The sequence below is a fragment of the Lepidochelys olivacea genome (genome assembly GCF_965140295.1).
Source record: "Lepidochelys olivacea isolate rLepOli2 genome assembly, chromosome: 14".
Classification (NCBI taxonomy): Eukaryota; Metazoa; Chordata; order Testudines; family Cheloniidae; genus Lepidochelys; species Lepidochelys olivacea.
The window spans coordinates 982,145-1,004,940 of record NC_140424.1 but is presented as its reverse complement, the minus strand read 5'-3'; the positions used below and the strand labels follow the sequence as shown (position 1 = coordinate 1,004,940).

The following is a 22,796-nucleotide window of genomic DNA, read 5'->3' as shown; positions in this document are numbered from 1 at the left end:
CTGGTCTGAGCCCAGGCGCTTGAAATGCCTCCAGCCCGGGGCTGTAGGACCACACTGCCAGCGTGCCCCAGCTCTACCCCGAGCCACGGGCAGCCATGCAGACAGGGCTCAGTCAGCCCTGGGGTGACTTAGGAAGAAGCTATAGGGTGGGGCTGGAGGTGTGCATGGACTTGGGAACAGCAAAGAGCTGGCCTGAGCCCTGAGAGCGGAGTGGGGGCTGCCCTCCTCCCGCCCTTATCGGTGCACACAGACCCTGGCAGGCTCAGCTGCCTCCAGCCCAGCGTGCGCCTTCCCCCACAGGCAGCAGGCGAGCTCCTCAGGGAAGGGAGCCAATGGGACACACCCAGGGACTCTGGTCAGTTAGACCAGCTGGTGGGAAGGAGACACCTGCAGGGAGAGCTCCAGGGGCCGGAGTCTCCAGCCAGCCCCGCCTGGGACCACCAGACCAGGGACAAAGCTTGCAGGTTCCTGAGTTTCCCTGACCCTGCAGGCAGGGCTTTGGTGCAGTGTGCCTCTGTCCCTGCAGGCACTGCTCCTCTGGGGGTGTGTCTGTGCTGGCTGTGGGGCCAAAGGAGGGGCGGGCCCCACGGGAGCCACCCCCGGGAGCTGGGTGCTCCAGAAATCACTCCTGGAGCGGGACTGAGCCCCCCACGCAGGTTGCACAGAGTGGGGAGAGCCAAGGTGAGTTTTGTGCCCAGCCTCCCGCGCTGGCAGGGGTGGCTCCTGGAGCAGGGAGCGCAGGTAGGCGCAGCTTGCATCTACTTGGACCATCATGTTGGGGACACTGGGCATGGCCACTAGGTAACTCGAGGGGATGGAAGACCACGAGTGTCGATGAAGCCCCCTCGCAGTAGGCCCAGGTGTCCTTGCCCCCCCGGCCTGGAGGCACTCGCAGCAGTTATGCTGAGGATCTGCAACAATATGTGGCAGAGTCAGACTGCCTGAAACTAAGCAAGGCCACACAGGGCAGATATGGAAGAACAATGCTGAATAAAGCAGCTTTATGTATAGTTTAACAAATGATACAGAGAACCAGGGAACTAGCTGGGAACTGGATTGGCTGGCTATATGGATACTTAGGGCAGCTTGCTATTGGGTAAGTATGCTGAAGAAAGGATGTATAAAAGCCTGTGTAACTTCCTGCTCTGTGTACAGGATTTGAGATTCTAATCTCCCTGTACCTTTTTGAAACTTCAAATAAACTTTTCTGCTTCTCCACCCCGTTGTGATTATTGAGTGAAGCACACAGGGTAACGAACCCCTGCTGTTGTTTTGCCTCTCGGCACTGGGTGCCAGCAACAATCACGTCTTCTGCTCTCCTAGCAAGCCCCCGCGGGACCGGTCTGCCTGGGTGTCCAGCTTCCTGGTGCCCCACCACACCTGTTCCATGCCACAGCCCCCCAGGCTCTCTGGGGGCCCAGTGCTTTTCTAAGAGGGAGTGTCTGTCTCTGATAGGGGAAAGGGAGCCAAGCCAGCCTGGGCCACTATCTGCCTGGACTTGCTGCAGGGAGTGGTTTGAATGTGAAGGGCTGAGGGAAGTGAGACTCCCGCTGCTCCAGGACTGGAAGGAAGGGGCTGACTCCGCTCCAGTTAACTCTTTAGTGCCTGAAGACTCTCAGTGCGGGCTTTGGGTGTGGGAAGCAAGTGGCAGGGGAGAGAGGGGGCTGAGGGGGAGGAAGCATGCAGGGGGCCAGCCCTGCTCCCCTGAGGGCAGCTCTAAGGCCAGTCCAGTGGCTCCTGTGGAGGGTGGAGATTTGGCATTTCCCAAGGCCTGTGCTGCCCTGCAGACGCCGGGGCCCCAGGTGTCCTGGGCAGCCCTGGTTCTCAGCAGAGAGGTGCATAGGTGATCAGAGGCATTCACAGCCAGTCAGGGGGTCTGGTTAGTGCAGGAGCTCGCTCAGGCCATGGCTCGTTCTGCCAGTGCCTTGCACAGACTTTCCAGCTCACTCAGGGTGCAAAATGCATCTTGGTATGTGACCCTCTGGAAGCTGGACTGGGTGAGACGGGGACGCCCCTCCCCTGGCCTTGGGCTGCACAGGGCATTGTGTGGGGAGAGGACAAAGGGTTTGCATTTACATGCTGCCCAGGCAGGGACACACAGGCTGTTTGTTCTGGTGCCCACTGAGGAATCAGAACTGGGAGTGCGGAGGAGAGAGTGGCTCCTTTCTCCTGCCTGTTCTGGTTGGGGGAGTAGCCCCGACACACAGGGTAAGGCCCCAGCTTTTCCCTCTCTCTGACGCACGTACGGCAGGCTTGGCACTGTGGTTTCTGAGTCCTGACCCTAGGTGCTGCAGGGCTCCCAGCCAGTGCCCAGCATTGACCATCTGGTCTCTCGGCTGGCCAGCCAGAGGGTGGATCACTGCCTGGGAGCTGCTCGCACTGCATGACATACGGTGCCTGGGGCTTTGCACAGAGCAAGTGGTCGGCTGGGAACAGACAGAGCCCCTAGCTGGAACCCTGCAAGGATGCCTAGGTAGGGCTGGAGGAGGAGGCCCTGCCAGGGCAGAGGGAGCCAGGGGGTTAGTGTCTCTCTGGGCAAGTTGCGGCAGCGCCGAGGAAAGGAGGTCAAGGTTGCCATAGTGCAGAGGATGTGGGAGAGATCTCTCCTCATCGCTGTTTTCTGTGCAGTTTCTTTTTACGAGTCGGTGCGTTTCCGCTTCCTTGGCCGTAAGCTGCAACGAAAGGTCAGGGCCCTTGTGTGAAAAAGGAAGCAAGTGCCCTAGGTGAGTGGTTTTCAGACTCTTTTTCTAGGAACCCAGTTGAAGAAAATCATTGATGCCCACGACCCTACTGAGCTGGGGATGAGGGGTTTGGGGAGTTGGAGGGGCTCAGGGCTGGGGCAGAGGGTTGGGATGCAGGAGGGGCTCAGGGCTCTGGGCTGGGGGTGCAGGCTCTGGGGTGCAGGAAGGAGTTCTGGGTTTGGGGGGGCTCAGGGCTGGGGCAGGGGATTGGGGCACAGGGTTAGGGCACGTTAGAAACACCTAGTCTCCACCCCCCCGGGAATAGCCCCTCGGGCACGATCTGCTGGCCCTGGGCCCGCAGCCCCGAGCCTGCGTCTGCACGATCTGCACAACAGGGCGGGTGTGTGACTGAATCGCAGCTGTTGTCCCCTCCTCTCTTCCTTCCTCTTCCCCGTGTTTTGTGCTGTGCTGCCTGACTCAGCACAGCCCCTGTGTTTCCGTGGGACTCGCCTGGGAGGTGGCAGAGCCCAGCACACCCTTCTCCAGCAGCCAGCCCCCGCTCACTGGGCTGAATTAGCTGGGGAATCGCCCAGCCAGCACCCTCTGCTGTACTCTGCCCATGGCTCACTAGCCCTGGGGGGCCTGTTTTAGAAATGACAAGTGGGAGATGAAGAGAAGAGGGCGCTGCTGAGAGAGAGAGTTGTTTGGAGAACTCCAGGCCCCGGTGTTGTCTGGATCTGCCTCGAGCTGCTGGAATTGCACTTGAGACCCTGAGATGACCCAGCCATTCTCTTTCACCCTTTGCGTTCCGGAGAGTAGGGACGGTGCCAGGTGAGTTGCATGGCCATTTGCCTCCTTGCTGCCTGGGAGGGGAGCACTCCATCTGTCCAGACCTGCACCTCTGATGTGCCCACCACCGAGGTGTCTAGGGTCCATTTATGTAACTCAGAGCAGCAACCCTGCTGCCCCACTTGACTGCCTGCCAGGGGCATGGTCCCTGGACTCTGCCCACTCCACTGGGGAACCTGTCCAGACACAGCCATTGCATCCTGTCCTTAACACGGCAGCACTCGGGCTTCTCCCAGTCTGCGGTGGGAGGGAGCCTCTCAGCCCGAGCCATCCACCCTGGCCCTGGAGAGGCTCCCACTGGCCCTGCCAAGAGGGTGTGCTGGTGGAGCACGGCTGCCACAGCAACAGCCTCCATTGCGGGGGCACTTGTCCGCCCTCCCCATGTGGGGATGGGGGCCGTGCAGCTCAGAGCTTGCCGCCCTGGGGATACCGAGGGGAAACGGGAAGATTGGTGCAGCGCGTCCCTGTGCAGACAGAATTGTCCTGGGGTGGCCATGAGGGTGATCCCGCTCGGGAGTTGCTCTGGGGCAGTGGCCCCATGGGCTCTGTGACCCTGCATGGTAGCAACTCCACAGGCCTTGGAACTCAGTCAGATCCCCAGGCCATGGCCCGTGGGTTCTTCTGGGGTGCAGCCAGGGGCTGCTGTGTCCCAGCACCACCCCCGCTGATTGACAAGAGGATGCTGCTAGAATCTGGCATCTTTACAAACCTGTGACCTGGCCACCTCCCGTCTTGAGCCCAAGGGCCGCGGGTTACAGTCATGGTGGGCGCGGTTACCTGCCACTCAGCCTGTATCTTGGCTTCCGTGTTTCCCACAGCCCAGATCTGAGCCTGGGCGATGAGGGAGCTATGCACAGCTCCTTCCAGGAGCTCCTCCGGGAGCAGGAGCTGCAGGAGCTGCAGGAGCTGACCGTCGGGGGCAGAGGTAAAGCGGTGACCTGCGGCACGGGTGTATCTGGGGGTGCTTTGCAGCCCAAGAAGCTGTGTGTGCTGGGGGGGCACAGGTTATAGCTCAGATACGAAGCCTCGTTTGTGCTCCTGAGACTCTTCCTGGCATTTACTAGTACAACGGTCCACCATCCAAGCGCTCGCCAAGGTGTCACCCCCGCCCACACCCCAACCACCTGCCCCAGCCCCGTGAAAGTGAGTGAGGGTGGGGGCGACTGAACCGTCTAGGGAGGGGGAATGTAGTGAGCGGGGGGCAGGGCTGTGGGGCAGGGTGGGGGGCCTCAGGGAAGGGGTGAGGCTAGGGTGTTCAGTTTTGTGCTATTAGAAAGTTGGCAACCCTGTCGCCAAGCCGTCAGGAGGGGCCCATGGAGCTCGGGCAAGCTTGCTGACAAGGGAGGCTCTGAGCCCTCGGGCCGGGTGCTGGAACAGACAGACCCTGTGGGGGTTAGCAGGGAGCACTCTGTTCCTGGGGTGCCTCTGGCCTGTGCCACTGCAGGGGCCAGCAGCTCGTCTCGGGGCCAGGCGTCTGCTCTGAACAGGTGCAGGCCTGAGCGAGGCATACGGGGAGCCCAGGCACGGAGCTGTAGGCCTGGCTGGGGATTGTCCCCAGGAGCCCGCGGGGAATTCCCTCTCTGATCCCGACAGGCAGAGCTCAGTGCATTTCCTCGCCTTCTCCCAGAAAACCTGGCCCATGGGGCTGCTGCAGCCGGCCGCACTGAGGTCTGGGAGGAGCCAGAGCCGAGGGGAGAGCACCCGGATTTCTCTTCAGCCACGCTACAGATCCTTGCCCGCATGCCCAGCCGCACCATCGGTGAGCATGAGCCCCGGGAAGCCAACCACGCAGCCCCAGCCCGGCTCCGGTCCTGCTGCCCGCCCCCAGCCTGGCCTAATCCCCGTACAGAGTGGGCTGAGGAGACTGGAGCCAAGAGTCCTGGGCCCACTCATGGCTGCATGGCCCAGGCTCCGGCTAGTCGCACCTCCCGACCCAGCTGGACCAGCCCCGGGTGTCACGGAGTGTGGGGGAGTCCAGGCCCTGCACCCCTCTTCCTGGGATTCACTGAGACTCTCAGCCAGCCAGTAAAACAGAAGGTTTATTGGACCACAGGAACACAGCCCCCAACAGAGCTTGTGGGTACAACCAGGACCCCTCAGTCCAGTCCTTCTGGGGGAGCGGGGAGCTGAGACCCCAGCCCTGGGGTTCCCTGTGTTCCTCTCCCCAGCCCCAAACTGAAAACTAAACCCCCCCAGCAGGGTCCCTTCTGCAGCCTCTGTTCACATTCCTGGGCAGAGGTGTTACCTCCCCCTCCCCCTCCTGGCTCAGGTGACAGGCTCTCAGGTCTCCCCTCCCCAGGGCACATTCCCAGGTCAACACTCCCCCCTCCCTGCTGCGTCCCATCCTCACACCGGGGCAGACCAGTGGTTCTCCAAGAGCCAAACCTGCCCTCACCTGCCCGCCCCAAGCTGTGCCCCACACCCGCCTGCCCCAATACCATTCCACGCCAACCCCTGCCCCAAACCGTGCCCCCCACCCTGCCCTCACCCCAATATCATCCCACCATCACCTGCCTGTCCGCCCCGGGCTGCAGCCCCCCGACCTCCACCAGCACCCTGCCCCCACCTGCGCCAAGCTGTGCCCCGCACCCCGACACTACCGTGTCCCCACCAACCCCGCCCTGCCCCAACCCCCACTGTAGGAACCTGAGCAGCGCAATGCCCCCAGCTGGGACCCTCATTCATGAGGCAGCTGGAAGCAAAGCTGAGGGGAGGGGGACCCGATGCCTCTGCCTGGGCAGCCCCCGAGGAGACCTGTCTTCCAGAGGCTGCCGATCGCCTGGCTCCCTGCACCAGGGAGCGTGCATTCGCTCACCCCCAGCGTGCCGGCTGTGTGTTCCAGGGCACAGCCGAGGAGCCATTATCTCACAGTGCTACAACCGCACAACCAAGCTTCGCCGCCGGAATAGCCAGCCGCCGCTGCACCAAGCGTCCCGCTCTGCACGGCCCAGCCTGCGGCAGTACGACCTGGAGCTGGACGCCGGCCGCTCAGAGCAGGAAGGTGAGCGGCTGTTGCTGCAGCTGGTGCTGGGAGTGCCATGCACTGCTCAGGCTGCAGGGCCAGGCATCCCAGCGCCCCCCTCGGGACTGGGGGGGCCACGTGTCCAGCGCCCCCCTCGGGATGGGGGAGGGGCCACGTGTCCAGCGCCCCCCTCGGGATGGGGGAGGGGCCACGTGTCCAGCGCCCCCCTCGGGATGGGGGAAGGGCCACGTGTCCAGCGCCCCCCCCCCCCGCCCCGGGATGGCAGCGATGCTGAGCTGGGGCGATGGCCTGGAACGGAATTCCTGCCCCATCTCATTCCCTGCTCCCCCCACACCTTGGCTGAGAATGGGCCGGTCCCTGCAGCCCATGGACATGGAGGCTCCCCCTCTTCTGCCAAGGGTGCCGCACTTTGCCCTGCGTGACCCTTGCTGCGACTCTCCTCCCCAGACACACACAGCCTGCTGGTGAAGGAGCTGCAGACCCTCTCGAGCAGCCAGAGGAACCACATACTGCAGGCGATGCCCGTGAGCCTGGCAGAGAAACGCAGCCTCAGGTCCGTCCCCACCAGGGACAGGGGAAGCAGCAGGTGCCAGCTCTGCCCACACCTAAGCGGAGTCTCTCTGGCCTGAGGAACTTGGGTGGGGCGGGGGCTCAGAGAGCGTGGGGGTGAATAGAGGAGGCCGGTGTCCCCTGTGGGCGGCGTGGGGTCTCCCAAGAGCAGAACTGTCCCCTCCTGCGGATTCTCCCTTGTGGTGTCTGAGCTGTGGTGTGACGGGACTGTGTGTTGCAGGCAGGAGTTGGGTGGACACAGAAGCACCCTGAGGAAACCCGAGAGGACCAGGTGGCCTTTGTCCTGCTGCGGCCAACTCAAACACGACTTCATCACAGTAAGTCCTGCCCCCACCCACTGCAGGTGCCAGGCTGGGCCCTTGGCAGCACCGGCTGCTGGGCCAGGAGGGGCAGATCTGATTTTTGTCTGGAGAAGCCTCGCAGAGTCAAAGGCCCCGTGCTGCAGGACAGGAGTCCCTGATCTCCTCTCCCTCCCCGCATTCCCCACCCCAGGCTGTGGCCCCTGGCAGAGTCCTGCAGTTCGCGCCAGGCCCTGCTGCACTCCTGTCTCTCGCTGGGAATTAAGATAGTGGCTGTTTTTTTCCCCAGTTTATGAAGCAGCTCAGATAAATTCAGAACTGGGTGGAGCCCCCCAGGGAGGGGGCCCTGGGGACTCTCCAGTGTCTGTGGGAACAGGCGCCTTGTCTGGTCATAGATTTCAGAGTAACAGCCGTGTTAGTCTGTATTGAAGTGAGCTGTAGCTCACGAAAGCTTATGCTCAAATAAATTGGTTAGTCTCTAAGGTGCCACAAGTACTCCTTTTCTTTTTGTCTGGTCATAGAATCATAGAAGATCAGGGTTGGAAGGGACCTCAGGAGATCATCTAGTCCAACCCCCTGCTCAAAGCAGGACCAATCCCCAATTTTTTCCCCGATCCCTAAATGGCCCCCTCAAGGATTGAGCTCACAACCCTGGGTTTAGCAGGCCAATGCTCAAACTGAGCTCTCCCTCCCCCCGGGTCTCCCCGTGTGTCCTGGGAAGCTGAAGGCTTGGGATTTCTGCTGGGAAGGGAGCACATTTCTGGGGGCAGGGGACGGTCTAGCCCAGCACTCACTGGCCAGGGTGGTTCTGTTCGTGCTACTGGGGGTTCTCTCCCTGTTATGCTGAGTGCTCCCTGCCTGGAGCTGTCACTGGCATGGGGCCAGGACCTGCCCGGGCTGAGCCCTGGCGCTGTGGTGAATGGTGGGGGCCTGGTTCTGGTAGGTGCACAGAGCCCCCGAGCTGGTGACAGCCTTTCCACCAGAGACTCCAGCAGTGCAGACCGAACGGCGCTAGATGCGCATGGGACACCTGAGACGTGATGCTTAAAGGACACAAACCTCTTCCAGTCGCAGCTGCCATTGTGCTCAGCTCCCAGGGGCATGGTACATCTCTGTCCGTCCCTCTGCGCCCCTGGGCCACTCAGCAAAGCCCTCGCTGGAGTAGCCGAGCGGGAGGAAGACGATGGGGCCGGGAGCAGCAGAGGGAGAGCATGGCAGGCTAGAGTCCAGGAGCAGCTTGGCTGCGCTAAGCAGAGTTGGGCCTTGCGAGACGGTAGCAGCATGCGCGCTGCAGGGATTCCCACAGCTGAGAGGGGAGGTTGGAGGGGCTGCAGGGGTGCCTCGGACGGGTTGGCCCTGGCCCCCTTTTCTGAGCGGAGTTCTGTTCCCCTCCAGGGGTTCCGGAGTCTCTGGGATGGGTTCCTCTCCCTCCTCCACTCCCTCCAGCCCTGGCATCAGTCCCTGAAGCAGATCGGCGGCCGCTTCGGCTCCAGTGTCTTGTCCTACTTCCTCTTCCTCAAGACGCTTCTCACGTTCAATGCCTTCTTGTTCCTGACCTTCTTGATCTTCGTGGTAGCCACGCAGGCCAGGTACCCCCCGGCCGCTGGGAACAGCAGGCTCTTCACAGGGCTTGAGCTCCTCACGGGGGCGGTGAGTACTGCGCTGGAGGGCGAGACCTCGGAGACCCACCTCCTTCTGTCTGCGTTCCCCAGCCCCGGGGCAGCACCCACATGCCCTGCCACCCCTCGGTGCTCAGGCACAGACAGGATCTGCATCCCCTGCTCAGCAGGAGCTCTGCTTCCAGCCCAGAGCCAGGTGCTTCAGAGAAAGGTGCCCCCACCCTGCAACAGGGCCTGGGCCCACCGTACAGCAGCTGCAGCCTGCATCGGATTTCTTTGGCCCGGACAGGGGACCGGATCCCAGGGACGGGCGGGGGGAGAGGGGAGCAGCACCACCACTGCTGAGCAGCACCCATCATGGTGCCTGGAGGTGGAGCCCAGGGATCATAGAGACGTCGGGCTGGAAGGGACCTCGAGAGGCAGGACCAAGAAACCCGAGACCCACCTGGGTTTGTCCAGCCTGTTCCTAAAACCCTCCAGCGACGGGGATCCACGTCTCCCTTGGGAGCCCATGCAGAGTCCCCCTGCTCTGCAGCTGGGGGAGGCAGTGGGGCCCACTCCTGTCCTCTCCCTGCAGGGCTACTTCACTCAGACGCTGATGTACTACGGCTACTACAGTAACTTCACCCTGAACGACCCCTGCACCCCCAGCTGTGGGAGGTGCCAGCCTGGCAAAGGCCATCTCCCGTACAACATGCCGCTGGCCTATGTGTTCACCATAGGGGTCTCCTTCTTCAGTACATGCATCCTGCTGGTGTACAGGTAAGGCGCCCTCCCTGCTCACTGGCTGTGCCTTGCATTATTCACCCAGGCGCCCTCATCTGAGCACTTACCCCCCACCGCCCCGACCTCTGGGCCCACCCTGTCTGGGCTATTGTATGGCCTCTGCCCCTTGACTTACCCCAGCCCCATGCTCTCCACAGCACCCACTGATGGCTCAGAAATGCCCCCCTTTCCTTTCCTTTCTCTTCTCTGCAATCTCCATTCCCTGGCTGCTCCTCTTTCAGCATGTCCCGATCCTTTGGCGAGAGTTACCGCGTGGGCAGCACGTCGGGGCACTTTGCCATGAAAGTGTTCTGTGCCTGGGACTACAAGGTGATCCAGAGACGCTCCGTCAGGCTGCAGAACGAAAACATCCGGACCCAGCTGAAGGCGAGTGCTGCGCAGAGGATTTCCACCAGGCTCATTGAGACGGCCTGGGTTGGCCACAGGGTTCAAGCAATGGCCTGAGATTTGGCAGATGTGGGTTCAACTCCTGGCTCTGCCACAGTCTCCCTGTGGGACCTTGGGCAAGACCCTTAAACTCTGTGCCTCAGTCCCCATCTGTTCAAGCCAGGGGGCAACACTGCCTGCTCTGGCTTGTCTAGGGAGCTGGGAAGCACTTCGAGTTAGAACTCTTTTTCCTTGTGTACAGGTAGCACCTAGCCCCAGGGACCCCTGGGCTCAGTGGAACCCGTGGGCACTACCCCAATTATAACAATATCACTGACCATATTATAGGTTCAGTTCCTCTATTAGGGACCAAACTGTGCAGACTTTCACCCACAGCTCTGCCGGTGCCCTGTAGCCCAGACTCACAGCTGCCCCTGCCCCTCCTCCCACAGCTCTGCCGGTGCCCCTCACTATTGCTCTGCCCCGCTGTGTTACTCCTGGGCTGCTCCTGAGCCAGGAACGACCACCATGGTGGCTTTGTGACCAGGCAAGCTGGGGATTAAATTGAAGCCACAAAATTCACTTTCACTTGTGACCTAAAGCGGGATTTGAGCCTGAATCCCCACAGCTGAAAGATGGGTGTGTTACACCAGGTCCTGGCCCGTTCCCCAAGGATCGACCCCTGCCCTCGTGTTGGAAACTCCCCTCTTCCACCCCTTGGGACAACAGCTCTCTTGGTGCATCCAAAGGCCCTGGGTCCTTTGGCTGCTCCCGGGTCCATTCCACCACTCCCTCCTTCCTGGGGAGGCGTTCGCCGCTCCTGACCTGCAGCCCGTTCCCAGCAAACGCTGTGCCCGCCTGTCAGCCCCAGGAACGTCGGTACAATCAGGACAGTCCGTTGCGGTGGTGTTTTGCAGGAGCTGCTAGGAGAGTGGCAATCCAAGTCCCGCCCACTGAGCCTGTGCAGGAGGCTCGGCAGGATGGTGGTTCTCAGTCTGGCCTGGGCACTGTCCCTGGGCACCGTCCTAGGCTGTGTCATCGCAGTGTATTACCTCTCCGAACACCTGCTCAAGGTGAGTGCGGGCCCTGTGCTGGGCCCTCCTCTCATAAGGGGCTGTCATCCCTGCCTGGAGGGGCATCCCGGAGCTAGCGGGGCGGGGGCCGGGCTCTGCAGAGACACGGGCAGTCGCACTGTTCCCGAGAGGCCAGGGATGCTCTGGTGCAGCCAGAGTCCTGTGTGTGGTCTGCAGGCCAGTAATCCCCTTGGTGCCGGCTTTCCAGGTGCACCGGGACAGCCGAGACGGGGGGAGCAGCGAGGCCCGGCAGGAAGCCTTCCTGCTGGTCCTGCCTATGGTGGTGTCCCTGATGAACCTGGTGATGCCGTACCTGTATAACCTGCTGGCAGCCTGGGAGAAGCAGGAGTCTCCAGCGCTGGAGGTGTACGTGGCCATCTGCAGGTAGGGCGGTGGGGGTGGGGCGTACCCCCCTCCGTCTGGGGGTTTCTTTTGCTCTTGGTTGCTGTGTTACAGCTAGAAATCCAGCACTGGGAGCCTGGGACTCCCTGAAGGACCTGGGCTTGAGCACCCCTCTCAGTGAGCCACAGGCCTTCCGTCCTCCTCCTCCTCCTCCTCCTTAGCACCAGGGGGGCACCTTGTGCTCCGGGGCGGGCCCGGGCTGCTCTTAGGCCTGGCCAGGGACTGCCCCAGGGGGACAATGGAGATGCATGCAGCTGGTGCCTTCCACTGCCAGGCACTCTGCACTGAGATCTCGGAGCAGCTGAATGGAGCAGGCGAGCTCACGTGCTTTTGCCCACCAGAGCTCTCTGTCCATCCCTGCCCTGCTCCTCTTGCTGGCATGGGATCGCTCTCTCTCACTCACTCTCCGATACCTCCCTCTCTCCCTTTCTCTTTCGTCCTGAGGAATTTGATTCTGAAGATGGTCGTCCTGGGCCTGCTGTGTTACCACTGGCTGAGTCGGAAGAGGGGATACTACTTGGAGGACGAGGTCAGTCTGCATTGGTTGCAACCTCTGCTTGTTGAGAGCTGGGCCCTTGCAGCTCTGGGCCCCTGCACCTAGCCCACAGCTGCATGGGCTGTGCAGAAATGAGGATTAAATGGATTTTGTGCATGCTGAGGGAACAAGAGCTACTCGGAGCTACTGAATGGCCCAACTGCACCCTTCAAAGAGAGGAGCACTCATTTAAGCTCTCCCATTGGCCCAGGGATATTGGGACAATCTGCCACCCCTGCTGTGCTGGGTTCAGATTATCAGAGCAGATCCCAAGCTAAATATGAGTCAACAGTGTAACACTGTGCAAAAAAAGCAAACATCCTTCTGTGATGTATTAGCAGGAGTGTTGTAAGCAAGACATGAAGTAATTCTTCTGCTTTACTCTGCGCTGATTAGGCCCCAACTGGAGTATTGTGTCCAGTTCTGGGCACCACATTTCAGGAAAGATGTGGACAAATTGGAGAAAATGCAGAGAAGAGCGACAAAAATGATTAAAGGTCAAGAAAACATGACCTATGAAGAGAAATGGAAAAACCTGGGTTTGTTTAGTCTGGAGAAGAGAAGACGGAGCAGGACATGATAACTATTTTCAAGAACATAAAAGGTTGTTAAAGGGAGAAAAATTGTTCTCTTTAACCTCTGAGGACAGGACAAGAAGCAATGGGCTTAAATTGCAGCAAGGGAGGTTTAGGTTGGACATTAGGAAAAACTTCCCAACTGTCAGAGTGGTTAAGCACTGGAATAAATTGCAGAGGGAGGTTGTGGAATCTCCATCCTTGGGGATTTTTAAGAGCAGGTTAGACAAACACCTGTCAGGGATGGTCTAGGTCAGTGGTCACCAGCCAGTCGATCTTGATCGACTGGTTGATCCTGGGGACTCTCCCAGTCAATCCCAATCTCTGGTGGTGTAGCAGGGCTGCCGCTAAGGCAGGCTCCCTATGTGCCCTGGCCCCACGCTGCTCCCGGAAGCGGCCCGTGTGCCCCGGGAGGGAGGGGGGCAGGGGTCTCTGAGCGCTGCTCCTGTCTGCAAGCACCGCCCCCGCAGCTCCCATTGGCCAGGAATGAGGAACTGTGGCTAATGGGAACTTTGGGGTTGGTGCCTGCAGAGAGGGGCAGTGTGCAGAGCCAAGTCCCGTCCCCCCCCCCGCTCCCTCCCAGGGCCCACAGTGGCGTGTTGGCCCCTTCCAGGAGCTGCATGGGGCCAGGGCAGGCAGGAAGCCTGCCTTAGCCTTGCTCACTGCTCACCAAGGTAAGTACCACCCGGTGGGAGGCCACACCTCAATCCCCAGCCCTGAGCCCCCTCCCAGAGTCAGCACCCCATACCCCCTCCTGCACCCCACACCCTCTCCTGCACCCCAACACTCTGCCCCAGCCCAGATTCCCCTCCTGCATCCAAACTCTCTCCCAGAGCTTGCACCCCTCACCCCAACCCCCTGCCCCAGGCTCAGCCCAGAGCCCCCTCACATACTGCGAACCTCTCGGCCCTAGCCCAGAGCCCACACCCCGTCCCGAACCCCAACCCCCTGCCCCAGCCCGGTGAACGTGAGTGAGGGTGGGAGAGAGTGAACGACGGAGAGAGGGGGGAGATGGAGTAAGCAGGACTGGGCCTCGGGGAAGGGGTGGAGTAGATCCTGGGTTGCCTTTATATTCAAAAAGTGATCTTGGGCGTAAAAAGGCTGGAGACCACTGGTCTAGATAATACTTAGGCCTGCCACGAGCGCAGAGGACTGGACTAGAGACCTCTCGAGGTCCCTTCCAGTCCTGCGATTCTGTGATTGTTGCTGGCCCTTGCAATGGGCAGGGATGGCACAATGCAGCATAGCAAAGGTCCCGAGTTCCCCTTTCGAAGAGGCAGAGTGTTGTGATCTGAATGCTCAGTGGCTAGGTTTGGCTAGCGAGTGAGAATGTTGCCAGCCCACCAGCTGCCATGGGAAGAGTGCCTTAGCGGGCAGGGCACCATGAGTGAGTGCCCCACTGTTGAGGGAGCTGCAGGGCAGGTGTTCGCAGATCTTGCTTGGGAGCCACAGGAGAGCTGGTGGGAGGAGGGAGCCATCTCTACCCTTTCCCTGATACCACCCATGCCTGTGTTTTCCCAGTGCTGGGAGACGTCTGTGGGACAGGAGCTGTACCGCTTTGTGGTGATGGATTTCGTGTTCACGCTCCTGGACACTTTCCTTGGGGAGCTGCTCTGGAGGTAATGCTCGTGCGGTGCCCATCCCTGGTGCTGGAGCCTCCCCGGCTCCGCCGTGCAGAGGCAGCTCTGGCTTGCTGGGACATTGGCACATCTTGCTTGCAAGGTTGATCTCTGTTGGAGTGAAAGTTCAGGGGCTGAGTGTCCTGCGGCCTCAGCCCCTTGAGAGTCTCTCTCTGTCTTCCAGGCTCATCTTGGAGAAGAAGCTGATGAGGAAGCAGAGGCCTGAGTTTGACATTGCCCGGAACGTGCTGGAGCTGATCTATGGGCAGACTCTGACCTGGTGAGGCATCTCCTGCTGCCAGTGGTTCAACAGCTTCCCCCCACCCCTCTGTTACCCGAGTAGCTAGAGCCTCTTCCCAGAGCCAGGAGAGGCAGATCCGCTTCACAAGCCGATAGGCTGCTGCCCGATTACACAGGTGCTTCTGGCTGCCTCACGCAGGAGCTCAGACACAGAGCAGCGAGCACCTTTAAACCCCCCTGCGCACGCAGCTCCCCCAAGAGCGAGAACGCCCCAGGCGGGAAGGTGCCTGACACGCTGCAGGGCTGCGGGCGAGATAAGAACCTGTGCAGAACAGAATGTGCGTGGAAGGAGGGCAAATGCTCTGGGGGCCAGGTGTAAGGTCAGGATTACGATTCCCTCGCAACCTGGAGCAGGAGTCGTGTCAATGGCAGAACAAGGCCTTGTGTAGTAACTAACCGTTGGCCTTATTTGTGATTCGTTCAGTGATGGTCGCTTCCACCCCCACTCAGGCCATCCCGGTTTCTGCCCTTTGTTTCTCTTCTCTCCAAGTCGCTTCTGTTCCTCCAGCCAGACTCCTAGTCGAGTTCCCCCGTCTGAGCCACGCAGGCACCATGCAAGGGTCACACTCCACTCGTATGTAGCAGGTTTTCTCTGCAGACTCCAGGGCTAGAAACTCACTGTGTGAAAAAGGAAACTGGAAAGGCCACGCCGTGTGGGTACGGCATGGGGGTCATGTTGTCAGGCAGGCCAGACGGGCCCCTGGGCCGCACCCTCTGGGTACGGCGTGGGGGTTGTGTTGTCAGGCAGGCTGGATCGGGTGCCTGGGCCGAGCCGTGTGGGTACGGCTTGGGGGTCCCCTTGTCAGGCGGGCCGGATCGGGCCCCCGGGCCACGCTGTGGGCTTCCACTGCCATTGGATGACAGCGCATCTCCTGCCCCACTGAGCTCCCGGAGGGTCCCCTGCTGCCACCCATGTTCTGGCTCCATTGTGCACTTTGGAAGCCCCCCAGCTGGAGGAGAACAAGGCAATGACCATGTTGCCCCATGGCTGGGGGCACTGGCTCCTGGGGGCGGGGGAGGGCAGGGCTCTCACAAATGTACTGTATCTTTCCTTCTTCCTTTCAGGCTGGGGGTTCTCTTTTGCCCCCTCCTCCCAGCCGTCCAGATCCTCAAGCTGGTGCTCCTGTTCTACATCAAGAAGGTAACGGTCGTCCCCACGCACCGGCCTTCGGCTCGCAGCTGCTGTTCGGCCTCAGCCAGTGCTGCAGCTGCAATCACGCTGTCCAGAGCCGGGAGGTCTAGAGGCTGGATGGGGGGAAAGGTCCCTGTCCAGTTCTATAGTCAGCTCTGTCCAGAAACAGAGGAGAGCTCCCTGGGAAGGGAGGGGACAGACGGGCGTTCCTCACCTGCACCAGGTCTCACCCTCTCCATTTCTATTAGCAGCAGTGGCCTGGGACTCCCTGGGCCAGAGAACATCTGTCCTGTGTGCCAGCTGTTGGGGGGTTGTTACACTCGGGTCAGAAGTTAGTAGCTGGTTTAACTCTGTATCTCCAGACCAGCCTGATGAAGAACTGCCAGTCTCCCAGCAAGCCGTGGCGCGCATCTCACATGAGCACTGTCTTCATCACCCTCCTGTGCTTCCCCTCGTTCCTGGGCGCCGCGATCTTCCTCTCCTACACCATCTGGGCGTGAGTGTGTGTAATGAGAACCCTCTGTGCCTACAGAGAGAATGGAGCCAACCAGCTGTGGGGTCTGACTGCTCTACCCTCCCCTTCCCCCCTCCAGCTTCCCAGTGCTTGGGACACAAAGGCTGATTGGGACCAGTCTGCTCCTCGGGGCTGGGCCTGTCTCAGAGCTGCCTGTAAGTCACCGTGCGTGCTTTAGCACTGTACGAATAAAGGCAGCCAGGGGATATTTCCGCAGAGAGGATTCGCCTGCCTCCGACTCAGCCCTGCGGTTTCTAAACACCTGTGCACAGCTGGGGGTGGGGCAGGGAGGCAGGGGTGCCTTGGATCAAATCCCTGCTAGAGGAAGTCTTTCCCGGGGCATGGCTGCAGTTGGAGCCCATTCTAGGTGGCATGGAAATCAGGTCTGTGTTGTTTCTGGAGGTAACATCTAGATTCCACACCAAAGGCACAAAGCCCAGGTCAGGTCAGGCGGTGGTTCTGGTAGCAAGTGAATTGCAGCTGGAAGTCGTCCTCTACCACAGGTGTCCATTTGACTTTCATCTGCTCTTTGTCTGCCCAGAGTGAGACCATCCAAAACATGTGGCCCGTTCCGGATGCAGGAGACCATCTACGAGTCAGGGAAGACTTGGGTTCAAGAGCTGGAGAAATGCAGCCCAAACATCGCCTGGTTCACCTGGATCCACAAACACCTGGTGGGAAATACCTTCTTCCTGTTCTTTGTGTCCGGAGTCCTGCTGTGAGTATGACTGACTTCAGAATTCAAGCCTGAAAACTACAGGCAAACACACCAGGCTGGGCTCCCCGTAGCTGAGAATAGCTCAGAATAGCTGAGAATAGCTCCCCGTAGCTGTTCAAGGCATTCAGTCCTTGTACTTTGAGCTCCCTGGTAAGCCGGGACAGCGTCACCCAGGAGCATTCCTGCCTCCGCCCAGAGAGCAGCACTGGTCCTACACTGGGTTTGGCACGACCCTTTGAACCTAGCTGTTATTTCTCCTTACCACGGCCTCACTCTCCCGTGGGTGGAAGCCTGGAAGAAGGCGTTGGTGCCCCTGCTCCGGCAGCTAATGGAGCGGCTCCCCTGAATCAGGGGGTGGAGCTGCCTCTTCTGCATGAGGGGGTCAGATGTGTCACCCCACTGAAGTCGTGAAGCACAGTCTGACACCCTCACCCCACGCATTGCATCGCCAAGGGGGGAGCTGGAGGGCTGCTCGGGGAGTGCGTGTCCCACTCCTCACTCCCTGGCCGCCTGAGGCCGTGAAACAAGTGGCTGAGCGCAGAGAAATTCGTTGGGAGGAGAGGTTGGGTGTGTGAGAAAGGAGGTCTCTGACTGGCTGCTGGGGCCAGCCCAGTTGTCCCCCCCCATCCCCTGTCCGTCCTCCCCCCTGTCCCCTGCTCTGGCTTGGAGAGAATGGCAGGTGATCTAGCCATACATCTGGCATGCGTGGCCCCCTCAAATGTGGGCGTCAGACCCTGAGGCCTGCAGTTCATGTCCTTCCATTGCAGAGCTGTGATCTACCTCCACATCCAGGTGGTGAAAGGCCAGCGGAGAATCATCCGCCTGCTGAAGGAACAGATTGCCAACGTGAGTTCATGGGGCCTCTGCATGCTGCTTGCTTCTTACTGCCTTATGTGTGGGACTTGGGGACCCAGGGAAAGCTGAATTGGGCCTGCCTCTGTGCCAGTACCTTAAAGAAGGCCCTACCATGGCACAGAGAAGTGCCTTTTACATGCAAAGGTTTAAGCCAAAGGTGTGAGGAGAGAGGCTGTTGGGAAGGCCAAGACTATAACTGAGTTCAAAAAAGAACTAGAGAAGTTCCCAGAGGACAGGTCCATCAATGGCTATTAGCCAGGATGGGCAGGGATGCTGTCCCTAGCCTCTATTTGCCAGATGCTGGGAAAGTGTGACTGGGGATGGATCACTTGAGGATTCCCTGTTCTGTTCATTCCCTCTGGGGCACCTGGCACTGGCCACTGTCGGAAGACAGGACACTGGGCTGGATGGACCATTGGTCTGACCCAGTGTGGCCGTTCTTATGAGGAGAGAAGGTTTATGGTACTTATTGGTAATCGGCTGTGGAGCCATAAGGAAAACTGGGGACATAGATTTCAAAGGAGCCAGTGGCTCGGCATTGGTTCCTTGTACCCCATGCTTACACCTCAGGAAGGTGATGGGAGGTGCAAGGTGTAGTCGAGTGGACAGAGCACGGGTCTGGGATCCAGGAACTCCTGAGTTCTAATGGGTGCCTCAGTTAGACACCTACACACACATTTAGGCACCCAAATGAGTGGCCGAGTTTTCACAAGTGCTGAACACCTGCAGCTCCCACTGGATTTTGGCCATAACAGCTGAGCGTTAGTTTCTCCATCTCTCCTATTACAGCGGCTTATTTTGCCGGGGGTCATGGCCCTGTTCTGCCCCCCTTTGCTCACGGTGGTGTCTCTTCTGTTCTAGGAAGGGGAAGATAAGGTATTTCTCATTCAGAGGCTTCAGTGCATTTATGGGAAGCAAGAAACGCATCCTTGCGTGCCAGGTGAGGCTCAGCGCGTGGCTGGGGGTGGGCAGGGGACGGAGTCGGACTGAAGCTCCTGGACATTGATGCTCCAAGGAGATGAAGGAAATGCTGGGGGGATTTATCCAACGCCTCGTCTGTAAGTGAATGAAGCCTGGGCCCAGCTGCCCTTTCCGCTGCCCCGCCCAGCTGAGTTCAGTACAGCTCTGGGCAGTGCAGGTGGCAGCCAGAGCTGCAAAGCAAAGGGCGTCTGTGGTGGGCAAACAGAATCAGCAGGGAATTGCCTGAGCTAGTCAGCATTTCCTAAGCGTCTCCTCCTGCAGAGGAGCAAAATCTCTACCACAGCTGCTGTGCTGCAACGGGGACCCAGATGGGCATCGTCTCCGCTTTCTATGGCAGAGGCAAATAGGTCCAATGTTCCCAGCTGACTTCGTACCGAGGCAGACCAGGCCCTAACTGTGTGGCTGCTACCGTGCCTCACACACGCCACAGGGAATAGCTGCTCACTCCTCTTTCACTGGGAACAGCTTTTGACTGGGAAACCATTTCCCCTGTGCCTAGGGTGGCTGCGGGGCCATTCAATTCCAGGCCCTGCTGTTCCATGGCGAGGACACCAGGGTGCCTGTTGCCCCATCCAATCCCGGGGCAAGGGAGGCGCACAGGAACCAGAGAGGCTGGATTGTGAGCGAGGGACCATTTCCCTATGCGTCTGGGCAGCAGCCACACTGGGAGCCAGGACCCGTGGGGCCCTTGGCATTATGGGAGCACAGAGATTTGATGATGACAATGACTGAAGCGCTCCCTTTGTGCTGTAGGAAGGAAGGAGCTGAATGCGTGACCAGGACTTTCCCTCTGGCCGCAGCCTCGCGTTGGAGAGACCGGAGCCGGGAATGGACTTTACAGGGCTGCGCTGAGAGATGCAGACATATCGCTGAGAAAAGCAGTCTCCTGCTGGTGCTGATACCCAGGCCCTGCCCTACAGCTGCACTGGCGTGTTCTCTTTGGGCAAAAACCTCCGCTCCTGTCATGAACTGGTGCTTGTGACTCTGTCTCCCCAGGGAAGGCTGCCGAGACCTTGCCTTCCATCAGGGCACGGGGTCCAGAAGCCGTGCGGGCGGTCAGGCACGGCTAGAGCTGAGCACACCCGGTGCCAACGGGCCCAAACCAGCCTCTCGTCTGACAGTGGGATGTTTAACGCTGCTGGGCCTTCAGCGGGTGTCTGCGAAGCCACCAGACCCCAACCTGGCTGTCCCAGCAGCTGGGTGGTTTTCAGGAAGCCCCTCCCCTGGGGACATGTTAGCTCTGTTACTATTAAAACCACGCTCCCTCTTTCTAAGCTCCGAGTTCGGAGTGTGAATGGCAGAGCCATTTATGTTGTTGTTTTCAAGTTCTTCAGGAACTGGCCCAGCTGGTTGCTGGTGAGTGTTTTCTGGCACATGGCTGTGAAAAGAGGGAGCTCCTGGGGCAGCTCATTCTAACATCCTCACCTCTGTCCCAGAACCTTGTCTGAACTGACCAGGGCTTCTCCTTCCCCTGCAACCCCTTGCCCAGAAAGTCTGCCCCAAGGAGCTGATGTTCCAAAATCTGCTTTCACCGTTACGAGCTGTGAGGCAGCAGCCCATCCCAACAGCTTGGTGGCCACCCATGGCACCACTCATGGGCATCTGGCAATTGCTAACTACCTCCGGCCTTTGTTTCTCACTGGATGAGCATGGCTCCTTGGAGAGGCAGGCAAGGCAGAAAAGAATGGACTCAGCAAACTCCACAGCTATTACTGAATGCTAGGACTGACCAGTCAAGCACGGAGGTTTTGTTTCCTGGGGCCTGGCAAGAGCATGAATGCCAGCTTCAGGGCAGACTGTTAGGAACCAGGGCTTAACCCCACATTGCCTGGGAGTTTTAGATTTCACCAGCCAGGTGTCAAGTGTGAACTCCTCAGGCACTGAAACTGCCTTAACATGGAATCACAGATAGACGATGTGACGAAGTGGAACTGTTATTAATGTTTTCTCTGAATAGTGTGGGGGTGCCTCAGTTTCCCCTAGGCAGTTCTTAAGTATCTAGGGGGTGTAAGGGTGTATGATCGTTGCAGAGCCCTAAAGGGCAGGGGTGTGCAGGGACACAGAGAATGGCCGACAACCTGTTTCCTGGCAACTGATGGCCTGGCCCTTCCCCCCTGCAAGGTGAGAGCTAAAGGGTTGGAGAACAAAGGAATCCGGTGATCTCCTGGCCCGGGAAAGGGACAAAGCCCAGAGGAGGAGGGGGTGGAGGGTGAGTCAGTTTGGGGCTGGCTGGAGATGAGGAGTGAAGTGCAGACGTGTTGTCTGGCTCACCGACCCCCCAAAATGGACCCGGCTGAGGGGTCCAGTTCTCTGCACCTACAAGCTCTGTGTTAGACCATGTTCCTGTCGTCTAAAAAACCTTCTGTTTTACTGGCTGGCTGAGAGTCACGTCTGACGGTAGAGTTGGGGGGCAGGACCCTCTGGCTTCCCCAGGACCCCGCCTGGGTGTACTCGCTGTGGGAAGCACACGGAGGGGCAGAGGATGCTGAATGCTCTGAGGTCAGACCTAGGAAGGGGGAAGCTGTGTGAGCTGTGTGTCCTACAGACAGTCTGCTCACCGAAAGGAGACTGCCCCAGAGTCCTGCCTGGCTTCATGGGGAGCAGTTCCAGAGCATCGCCCAGGGACTCCATGACAGACTGGAGTGCCCAAGGGGACTATCTTGTCACCTAGGCAAGCTTGCCTTAGTGATAGATTCCCACGGTATTCTTGTCAGCAAGTTAAGGAAGTATGGGCTGGATGAATGCACTATAAGGTGGGTAGAAAGCTGGCTAGATTGTCGGGCTCAACGGGTAGTGATCAATGGCTCCATGTCTAGTTGGCAGCCGGTGTCAAGTGGAGTGTCCCAGGGGTCGGTCCTGGGGCCGGTTTTGTTCAATATCTTCATAAATGATCTGGAGGATGGTGTGGATTGCGCACTCAGCAAATTTGCGGATGATACTAAACTGGGAGGAGTGGTAGATACACTGGAGGGGAGGGATAGGATACAGAAGGACCTAGACAAATTGGAGGATTGGGCCAAAAGAAATCTGATGAGGTTCAATAAGGATAAGTGCAGGGTCCTGCACTTAGGATGGAAGAATCAAATGCACCGCTACAGACTAGGGGCCGAATGGCTCGGCAGCAGTTCTGCGGAAAAGGACCTAGGGCTGACAGTGGATGAGAAGCTGGATATGAGTCAGCAGTGTGCCCTTGTTGCCAAGAAGGCCAATGGCATTTTGGGATGTATAAGTAGGGGCATAGCGAGCAGATCGAGGGACGTGATCGTTCCCCTCTATTCGACATTGGTGAGGCCTCATCTGGAGTACTGTGTCCAGTTTTGGGCCCCACACTACAAGAAGGATGTGGATAAATTGGAGAGAGTCCAGCGAAGGGCAACAAAAATGATTAGGGGTCTAGAACACATGAGTTATGAGGAGAGGCTGAGGGAGCTGGGATTGTTTAGCCTGCAGAAGAGAAGAATGAGGGGGGATTTGATAGCTGCTTTCAACTACCTGAAAGGGGGTTCCAAAGAGGATGGCTCTAGACTGTTCTCAATGGTAGCAGATGACAGAACGAGGAGTAATGGTCTCAAGTTGCAGTGGGGGAGGTTTAGATTGGATACTATGAGGGTGGTGAAACACTGGAATGCGTCACCTAGGGAGGTGGTAGAATCTCCTTCCTTAGGGGTTTTTAAGGTCAGGCTTGACAAAGCCCTGGCTGGGATGATTTAACTGGGAATTGGTCCTGCTTCGAGCAGGGGGTTGGACTAGATGACCTTCTGGGGTCCCTTCCAACCCTGATATTCTATGATTCTATGATAGATGGTCCCTTACACCCAAAATCACCATAGTCAGGTTACTCCCAGCCCCAAAGGACCAGTCACTTATCCCAGATCAATTGCACTTTAAATCTTACACCAAAGACAATACTTGTAGCCAATCCTATAATAAACTATCTAC

General features: G+C 59.0%; 1 protein-coding gene across 4 annotated transcripts; it reads left to right on the top strand.

The window, feature by feature from the left end:
* The first annotated feature begins 1,703 nt into the window (after nt 1-1,703).
* Nucleotides 1,704-20,778, top strand: TMC6 (transmembrane channel like 6). 4 transcript variants are annotated; one of them, XM_084647995.1, is made up of 21 exons: nt 1,704-2,208; nt 2,629-2,723; nt 3,333-3,512; nt 4,349-4,455; nt 5,158-5,289; nt 6,373-6,531; nt 6,961-7,066; nt 7,304-7,400; nt 8,778-9,763; nt 10,009-10,153; nt 11,071-11,226; nt 11,435-11,610; nt 12,073-12,157; nt 14,260-14,357; nt 14,542-14,637; nt 15,723-15,798; nt 16,152-16,285; nt 16,845-17,021; nt 17,789-17,867; nt 18,738-18,816; nt 19,611-20,778. In XM_084647995.1, exons 3-21 carry the CDS (start codon nt 3,457-3,459, stop codon nt 19,631-19,633), a joined length of 2,967 nt encoding a protein of 988 aa, XP_084504121.1. In that variant the 5' UTR covers nt 1,704-2,208; nt 2,629-2,723; nt 3,333-3,456; the 3' UTR covers nt 19,634-20,778. The 4 variants fall into 4 exon arrangements, 3 of the variants coding, with proteins under 3 accessions (XP_084504121.1, XP_084504120.1, XP_084504122.1); XM_084647996.1 differs by lacking the exon at nt 1,704-2,208 and having other exon boundaries at nt 2,252-2,723; nt 8,778-9,032; nt 9,579-9,763; XR_014714127.1 differs by lacking the exon at nt 1,704-2,208 and having other exon boundaries at nt 2,246-2,723; nt 17,814-17,867; nt 19,611-19,627.
* Nucleotides 20,779-22,796: the final 2,018 nt, after the last annotated feature.

What these genes read in the sequence shown, in the direction of transcription:
- TMC6 (XM_084647995.1), top strand. Translation starts at nt 3,457, where the DNA reads ATGACCCAGCCATTCTCTTTCACCCTTTGCGTTCCGGAGAGTAGGGAC. An exon ending in ACATCCGGACCCAGCTGAAG is followed by an intron (nt 10,154 to 11,070) that starts GCGAGTGCTGCG and finishes GGTGTTTTGCAG; the next exon opens with GAGCTGCTAGGAGAGTGGCA. An exon ending in TCCTGTTCTACATCAAGAAG is followed by an intron (nt 15,799 to 16,151) that starts GTAACGGTCGTC and finishes CTGTATCTCCAG; the next exon opens with ACCAGCCTGATGAAGAACTG.